Source organism: Nerophis ophidion, linkage group LG15 (assembly GCF_033978795.1).
Source record: "Nerophis ophidion isolate RoL-2023_Sa linkage group LG15, RoL_Noph_v1.0, whole genome shotgun sequence".
NCBI classification, from domain to species: Eukaryota; Metazoa; Chordata; class Actinopteri; order Syngnathiformes; family Syngnathidae; genus Nerophis; species Nerophis ophidion.
In genome coordinates, this window is record NC_084625.1 from 49,667,504 (window position 1) to 49,677,304 (window position 9,801).

General features: G+C 38.1%; 1 protein-coding gene across 5 annotated transcripts in view; it reads right to left on the bottom strand.

The window, feature by feature from the left end:
• The window catches only part of LOC133569755 (retinal-specific phospholipid-transporting ATPase ABCA4-like), a 170,282-nt gene that overhangs the window by 153,228 nt on the left and 7,253 nt on the right, over positions 1-9,801 (bottom strand). For all 5 annotated transcript variants that reach the window (XR_009809877.1, XM_061922331.1, XM_061922332.1 and 2 more), the window contains 2 exons: positions 8,494-8,621; positions 3,999-4,196 (listed from right to left, as the gene is read on the bottom strand). Coding sequence is in view for 4 of the 5 variants with exons in the window: in XM_061922331.1 (XP_061778315.1) it covers positions 3,999-4,196; positions 8,494-8,621 (326 nt within the window). In the remaining variant the exon portion in view is untranslated. The remainder of the gene's footprint in view (positions 1-3,998; positions 4,197-8,493; positions 8,622-9,801) is intronic.

Sequence of the window (9,801 nt, forward strand, 5' to 3'; positions counted from 1 at the left end):
TCCCAACCAATATCCTACAACACAAATACAACGTTGAAACAACATGCTTTTTGACGACGTCTAGTCAATGTTTGGTTCTGACGTTGATTTGACCATTGAAATTTGGGTCATTTCCCAACCAATATCCGACAACACAAATACAACGTTGAAACAAACATGCTTTTTCACAACATCTAATAAATGTTGGATTCTGACGTTGATTTGACCACTGAATTTTTGCTCATTGTCCAACCAATATCCTACAACACAAATACAACGTTGAAACAACATGCTTTTAGACGACGTCTAGTCAATGTCCGGCTGTGATGTTGATTTGACCATTGAATTTTTGGTCATTTCCCAAACAGTATTCTACAACACAAATACAACGTTGAAACAACATGCTTTTTGACGACGTCTAGTCAATGTTGGGTTCTGACTTTGATTTGAACATTGAATCTTGGTTATTTTCCAACCAGTATTTTAAAACACAAATACAACGTTGAAACAACATGCTTTTTGACAACGTCTAATCAATGCTGGGTTCTGAGGTTGAATTTCTATCATTTCCCAACCAGTATTCTACAACACAAATACAACATGCTTTTTGACGACGTTTAATTAGTGTTGGGTTCTGACTTTGATTTGACCATTGAAATTTGGGTAATTTCCCAACCAATATCAGACAACACAAATACAACGTTGAAACAACATGTTTTTTCACAACGTCTAATAAATGTCGGATTCTGACGTTGATTTGACTACTGAATTTTTGGTCATTTCCCAACCAATATCTTACAACACAAATACAACGTTGAAACAACATGCTTTTTAAAAACGTCTAATCAATGTCCAGCTCTGACGTTGATTTGACCATTGAATTTTTGGTCATTTCCCAACCATTATCTTACAACACAAATACAATGTTGAAACATGTTTTAGGTCAACGTTTAATCAATGTTGGGTTCTGACGTTGATTTGACCATTGAATTTTGGTTATTTTCCAACTAGTATTCTACAACACAAATACAACGTTGAAACAACATGCTTTTTGACAACGTCTAATCAATGCTGGGTTCTGAGGTTGAACTTCTATCATTTCCCAACCAGTATTCTACATAACAAATACAACATGCTTTTTGACGACGTTTAATAAGTGTTGGGTTCTGACTTTGATTTGACCATTGAAACTTGGGTCATTTCCAAACCAATATCAGAAAACACAAATACAACGTTGAAACAACATGCTTTTTGACGACGTCTAATCAATGTTTTGTTCTAACATTGATTTGACCGTTGAATTTTGGTCATTTCCCAACCAATATTCTACAACACAAATACAAGGTTGAAACAACATGCTTTTTGACGACGTTTAATCAATGTTGCGTTCTAACATTGATTTGACCGTTAAATTTGGTAATTTTCCAACCAATATTCTACAACACAAATACAACGTTGAAACAACATGCTTTTTGATGACGTCTAATCAATGTTGGGTCCTGACGTTGATTTGACCATTGAATTTTGGTCATCTCCCAACCAATATTCTACAACACAAATACAACGTTGAAACAACATACTTTTTGACAACGTATAATCAATGTTGGGTTCTGGCGTTGATTTCAATATTGAATTTTGGTCGTTTTCCAACCAATATTCTACAACACAAATACAAGGTTGGAACAACATGCTTTTTTGATGACGTCTAATCAATGTTGGGTTCTGGCGTTGATTTGAACATTGAATCTTGGTTATTTTCCAACCAGTATTCTACAACACAAATACAACATGCTTTTTGACAACGTTTAATTAATGTTGGGTTCTGACTTTGATTTGACCATTGAAATTTGGGTCATTGCCCAACCAATATCCGACAACACAAATACAACGTTGAAACAACATGCTTTTTCACAACATCTAATAAATGTTGGATTCCGACGTTGATTTGACCACTGATTTTTTGGTCATTTCCCAACCAATATCGTACAACACAAATACAACGTTGAAACAACATGCTTTTTGACGACGTCTGGTCAATGTCCGGCTGTGACGTTGATTTGACCATTGAATTTTTGGTAATTTCCCAAACAGTATTTTACAACACGAATACAGCGTTGAAACAACATGCTTTTTGACGACGTCTAATCAATGTTGGGTTCTGGCGTTGATTTGACCATTAAATTTTGGTTATTTTCCAACCAATATTCTACAACACAAATACAACGTTGAAACAACATGCTTTTTGACGACGTCTAATCAGTGTTGGGTTCTGACGTTGATTTGAACATTGAATCTTGGTTATTTTCCAACCAGTATTCTACAACACAAATACAACGTTGAAACAACATGCTTTTTGACAACGTCTAATCAATGTTGGGTTCTGAGGTTGAATTTCTATCATTTCCCAACCAGTATTCTACAACACAAATACAACATGCTTTTTGACGACGTTTAATTAATGTTGGGTTCTGACTTTGATTTGACCATTGAAACTTGGGTCATTTCCCAACCAATATCCGACAAAACAAATACAACGTTGAAACAACATGCTTTTTCACAACATCTAATAAGTGTTGTATTCTGACGTTGATTTGACCACTGAATTTTTGGTCATTTCCCAACCATTATCTTACAACACAAATACAACGTTGAAACAACATGCTTTTAAAAAACGTCTAATCAATGTCCGGCTGTGACGTTGATTTGACCACAGAATTTTTGGTGATTTCGCAAACAATATTCTACAACACAAATACAACATTGAAACAACATGCTTTTTCACAACATCTAATAAATGTTGGATTCTGATGTTGATTTGACCACAGAATTTTTGGTCATTTCCCAACCAATATCCTACAACACAAATACAACGTTGAAACAACATGCTTTTTGACGACGTCTAATCAATGTTGGGTTCTGACGTTGATTTGACCACTGTGTTTTTGGTGATTTCGCAAACAGTATACTGCAACACAAATACAACGTGCAAACAACATGCTTTTTCACAACATCTAATAAATGTTGGATTCTGACGTTGATTTGACCACTGAATTTTTGCTCATTTCCCAACCAATATCCAACAACACAAATACAACGTTGAAACAACATGCTTTTTGACGACGTTTAATCAATGTTGGGTTCTGACTTTGATTTGACCATTGAAACTTGGGTCATTTCCCAACCAATATTCTACAACACAAATACAACGTTGAAACAACATGCTTTTTCACAACGTCTAATAAATGTTGGATTCCGACGCTGATTTGACCACTGAATTTTTGGTCATTTCCCAACCAATATCCGACAACACAAATACAACGTTGAAACAACATGCTTTTTGACGACGTCTAGTCAATGTCCGGCTGTGACGTTGATTTGACCATTGAATTTTTGGTCATTTCCCAAACAAGATCCTACAACACAAATACAATGTTGAAACAACATGCTTTTTGAAGACGAATAACCAATGTTGGGTTCTGACTTTGATTTGACCATTTCCAAACTAACAACCTGGATCCAACGTTAGACATCAACGTTGTCTCAATTTACAAATACAACTATTTTGCAACGTTGTTTCAAAGTCGGTTTTAAAGGACACGTATGTATAATCAACGTTGTATCAAAGTCTTTGTACGTGTCAGTAATATGCAACTATTATTATTTGATACTAGTTTATACAGACAGTACTCATTTCAGACCTATTGCGTATGCCTAGCTTGTGTGCTTGTGTGTGTATAGCTGTTGTGTAGCTGCTCGCTCATAGTAGCCTACAGCCTATAATGTTTACCTTTTGTAAATGACTTCACTGAAATATAAGAAAATACCTTGTGCGCAAGAACCAGGAATTAGCAAAACCTACTGAGCTCTAATTAAAAATGAATTAAGAACCACAATTTGTTACATCGATAAGACTACCAATCAAAACAGTACATTAGTTTCTGAAGGCAACATTCGGTATCCAGCTCTTGATTAAGACCTGATTAGAATCAACGTTTTCCATTGTTTAAAGATGCACTCACCACCCGGAAGAGCTTGAATATGTCCATGTTGGCGTAAAACTTGTCCTCTATGATCTGCAGCCGCTGGGGGGTGAGGCTGCATATGGCATTGCGGACGGCGTGGAGTCCCCAGCGGTTCGGGAAAATCAGGAACCGTTCTAGAAAGTTCAAGCTGCAGGCGATGTCCTTTAAGTGGATGTCTGGAACCCCGAAGACAAACTGGGTGGAGAGGAAGGACAGAAGGTGCAATTGTTCAGATGAGTTGTGTCCATGGATGTTCTCAGTCATCCAGGTCTTTGTAGTCTCAGGGCATTCAATCGATCACAACTGGTCTGATTGGTTGGTCTTAAAAGACGTTTCGGCTCTGATCCAAATAGGATTAATCAGTTCCTGCTCATAAATTTAGATCGGTCCAATCTAGTCTTAGACTTAGATTGGTCAGATCTAGTCTTAAACTTAGCTTGGTCAGATCTAGTCTTAGAATTAGATTGGTCAGATCGAGTTGAGCAGCTGGTGCCAAAACCTCAGTAGACTTCATCAGTTCATGCTCTTAGACTTAGATTAGTCAAATCTAGTCTTAGACTTAGATTGGTCAGATCTAGTCTAGCAGCTGATGTCAATACCTTAGTAGGTTTCATCAGTTCATGCGGATCTGACTTAGATTTGTCAGATCTAATTTTAGACTTAGACTGGTCACATCTAGTCTTAGACTGAGATTGGTCACATCTAGTCTTAAACTGAGATTGGTCACATCTAGTCTTAAACTGAGATTGGTCACATCTAGTCTTAAACTGAGATTGGTCACATTTAGTTTTAGGCTTAGATTGGTCACATCTAGTCTTTGGCTTAGATTGGTCAGATCTAGTCTACCAGCTGGTGTCAATACCTCAGTAGGCTTTATCAGTTAATGCTCATAGACTTAGATTGGTCAGATCTAAGCTAGCAGCTGGTGCCAATATCTCCGTAGGCTTCATTAGTTCATGTTCATAGACATAGATTGGTCAGAACTAGTCTCAGACTTACGTTGGTCAGATCTAGTCTTACACTTCGATTGGTCAGATCTAGTCTAGCAGCTGGTGTCAATACCTCAATAGGCTTCATCAGTTCATGCTCATAGACTGAGATTGGTCAGATCTAGTTTTAGGCTTAGATTGGTCACATCTAGTCTTAGACTTAGATTGGTCACATCTAGTCTTACACTGAGATTGGTCACATTTAGTTTTAGGCTTAGATTGTTCACATCTAGTCTTTGGCTTAGATTGATCGGATCTAGTCTACCAGCTGGTGTCAATAGCTCAGTAGGCTTCATCAGTTAATGCTCATAGACTTAGATTGGTCGGATCTAGGCTAGCAGCTGGTGCTAATATCTTTGTAGGCTTCATTAGTTCATGTCCATAGACATAGATTGGTCAGAACTAGTCTTAGACTTACGTTGGTCAGATCTAGTCTTACACTTCGATTGGTCAGATCTACTCTAGCAGCTGGTGTCAATACCTCAGTAGGCTTCATCAGTTCATGCTCATAGACTTAGCTTGGTCGGATCTAGTCTTGGACTTGGATTGGTCAGATCTAGTCTTAGACTTAGATTGGTCACATCTAGTCTTACACTGAGATTGGTCACATTTAGTTTTAGGCTTAGATTGTACACATCTAGTCTTTGGCTTAGATTGATCGGATCTAGTCTACCAGCTGGTGCCAATTCCTCAGTAGGCTTCATCAGTTAATGCTCATAGACTTAGATTGGTCGGATCTAGGCTAGCAGCTGGTGTTAATATCTTTGTAGGCTTCATTAGTTCATGTCCATAGACATAGATTGGTCAGAACTAGTCTTAGACTTACGTTGGTCAGATCTAGTCTTACACTTCGATTGGTCAGATCTACTCTAGCAGCTGGTGTCAATACCTCAGTAGGTTTCATCAGTTCATGCTCATAGACTGAGATTGGTCAGATCTAGTTTTAGGCTTAGATTGGTCACATCTAGTCTTAGACTTAGATTGGTCACATCTAGTCTTACACTGAGATTGGTCACATTTAGTTTTAGGCTTAGATTGTTCACATCTAGTCTTTGGCTTAGATTGATCGGATCTAGTCTACCAGCTGGTGTCAATAGCTCAGTAGGCTTCATCAGTTAATGCTCATAGACTTAGATTGGTCGGATCTAGGCTAGCAGCTGGTGCTAATATCTTTGTAGGCTTCATTAGTTCATGTCCATAGACATAGATTGGTCAGAACTAGTCTTAGATTTACGTTGGTCAGATCTAGTCTTACACTTCGATTGGTCAGATCTACTCTAGCAGCTGGTGTCAATACCTCAGTAGGCTTCATCAGTTCATGCTCATAGACTTAGCTTGGTCAGATCTAGTCTTGGACTTGGATTGGTCAGATCTAGTCTTAGACTTAGATTGGTCACATCTAGTCTTACACTGAGATTGGTCACATTTAGTTTTAGGCTTAGATTGTACACATCTAGTCTTTGGCTTAGATTGATCGGATCTAGTCTACCAGCTGGTGCCAATTCCTCAGTAGGCTTCATCAGTTAATGCTCATAGACTTAGATTGGTCGGATCTAGGCTAGCAGCTGGTGTTAATATCTTTGTAGGCTTCATTAGTTCATGTCCATAGACATAGATTGGTCAGAACTAGTCTTAGACTTACGTTGGTCAGATCTAGTCTTACACTTCGATTGGTCAGATCTACTCTAGCAGCTGGTGTCAATACCTTAGTAGGTTTCATCAGTTCATGCGGATCTGACTTAGATTTGTCAGATCTAATTTTAGACTTAGACTGGTCACATCTAGTCTTAAACTGAGATTGGTCACATTTAGTTTTAGGCTTAGATTGTTCACATCTAGTCTTTGGCTTAGATTGGTCAGATCTAGTCTACCAGCTGGTGTCAATACCTCAGTAGGCTTCATCAGTTAATGCTCATAGACTTAGATTGGTCAGATCTAGGCTAGCAGCTGGTGCCAATATCTCCGTAGGCTTCATTTGTTCATGTTCATAGACATAGATTGGTCAGAACTAGTCTTAGACTTATGTTGGTCAGATCTAGTCTTACACTTCGATTGGTCAGATCTAGTCTAGCAGCTGGTGTCAATACCTCAATAGGCTTCATCCGTTCATGCTCATAGACTGAGATTGGTCAGATCTAGTTTTAGGCTTAGATTGGTCACATCTAGTCTTAGACTTAGATTGGTCACATCTAGTCTTACACTGAGATTGGTCACATTTAGTTTTAGGCTTAGATTGTTCACATCTAGTCTTTGGCTTAGATTGATCGGATCTAGTCTACCAGCTGGTGTCAATAGCTCAGTAGGCTTCATCAGTTAATGCTCATAGACTTAGATTGGTCGGATCTAGGCTAGCAGCTGGTGCTAATATCGTTGTAGGCTTCATTAGTTCATGTCCATAGACATAGATTGGTCAGAACTAGTCTTAGACTTACGTTGGTCAGATCTAGTCTTAGACTTAGATTGGTCAGATCTACTCTAGCAGCTGGTGTCAATACCTCAGTAGGCTTCTTCAGTTCATGCTCATAGACTTAGCTTGGTCAGATCTAGTCTTGGACTTGGATTGGTCAGATCTAGTCTTAGGCTTGGATTGGTTCACATTTAGTTTTAGATTTAGATTGGTCATATCTAGTCTGAGACTTAGATTGGTCAGATATAGCCTACCAGCTGGTGTCAATTCCTCAGTAGGCATCACCAGTTAATGCTCATTGACATAGATTGGTCAGATCTAGTCTTAGACTTTTGTTGGTCAGATCTAGTCTTACATTTAGATTGGTAAGATCTAGTCATAGACTTAGATTGGTCAGATCTAGTTTTAAACTTAGATTGGTCAGATCTAGTCTAGCAGATAGTGCCAAAACTACAGTAGGCTTCATCAGTTCATGCTCATAGACTTCGATTGGTCAGATCCAATCTTAGACTTAGTTTGGTCAGATCTAGTCTTCGACTTAAATTGGTCAGATGTATTCTTAGACTTAAATTGGTCAGATATTGTCTAGAAGCTGATGCCAATACATCAGTAAGCTTCATCAGTTCATGCTCATAGAGTTAGATTGGTCAGATCTAGTCTAGCGGCTGGGGCCAATACATCAGTAGACTTCATCAGCTCATGCTCGTAGACTTAGATTGGTCATATTTAGTCTTAGATTAAGATTAGTCAGATCAAGTCTTAGACTTAGATTGGTCAGATCTAGTCGAGGGGCTGGTGCCAAAACCTCAGTCGGCTTCTTCAGTTACATCAGATCCGACCAGCCTAAGACTAGATCTGGCCAATGTAAGTAAGTCTATGAGCATGAACTGATGAAGTCTACTGGGATGAGAAGCAAAACGTCTTCTAAGACAAACCAAACAGTCCAGTTGCGGTCGATTGAATGCTCTGAGACTACTATGAGTTATAAATCAGAGAGCAGTTTAAACTAGAAAGACATGGTTGCGGACAACCGCGGGGCATCCAATGATGTCCAGTTTTTTATGATAGTGTCCCATAGAAGTATGTCCGTAATAACCTGTTCTGGCCTGATCCGGGCACTGACAAGCTCATTGACCACAGCCTCGCTGAGAGGAACGTCCCTTAGAAGGAAGGATGTCAGAGTCTCGTCGTCCTTTAGGATGGACTCCACCTGTACTCCACGGCCTACACGGGGAAAATACAAAGTCGTAGTTATTGTACACGATATGTATTCCTCCCAGGAGTGTGTGCTTTCATTTGCATCGAGTGATGCTGTGCGCTCAATCCAAGTTCAAACCTGGATTAACCTGTTTGGGGAAGGAGCTGCCTTCACGAGGGACGGCCACGGCTCAGAAGGTAAGAGCGGGTCGTCCTCTAATCTCACACTTGGACCAACTACACCTCTGTCCTTCAGTTTGTCTCGTGTCCTTGAGCAGGAGACTCGGAGTTAAACCCAATGGCCGAACTTGGTAGCTCAGATTTACTCTGGAATGCCGTATTTGTTTGTTTGTTTGTTACGGAACAATTCCCTGGTTCATGGAATCGGGCAGGTACCATTCCTACCCATTGATATCAAAAAGGAATACATTTACAAAAATACGAGCAACCTCTTTACAAAGTTTTACATTTACTGCAAGACCCATAAAAATTGACCAAGTCTATACATTAAAAATATCGTATATAAAACATTTATACATATACACATTATACTGTATATATTTATAAATATATATATATGTTAGGGGTGTGGGGAAAAATCGATTCGAATATGAATCGAATTCGTTGTGCGATTCAGAATCGATTCTCATTTTTTTTTTTAAATCAATTTTTTTTTTTTTTTTTAATCAATCCAACAAACCACTACACAGCAATATCATAACAGTGCAATCCAATTCCACACACATATATATACATATATATACATAAACACATATGTATACACATTATATATATATACACATATATATATGTATATATATATATCTATGTGTATACGTATATGTGTGTGTATGTTTGTATGTATGTATGTATGTATGTATATATATACATAGACATATGTATACATATATATTTATACATATGTATAAATATACATATATATATATACATACACATACATACATATACACATGTTTATACATATATACATACATATATATGTATATATCTTGATTGGATTATCCAGAGAATAGTGCTCGATACCGTGGTAGAGCGCAATATGTAGGTGTGGGAAAAATCACAAGACTACTTCATCTCTACAGAACTGTTTCATCAGGACATCTCCTGATGATTGAGGGAACCCCTCATGAAACAGTTCTGTAGAGATGAAGTAGTCTTGTGATTTTTCCCACACCTACATATATAT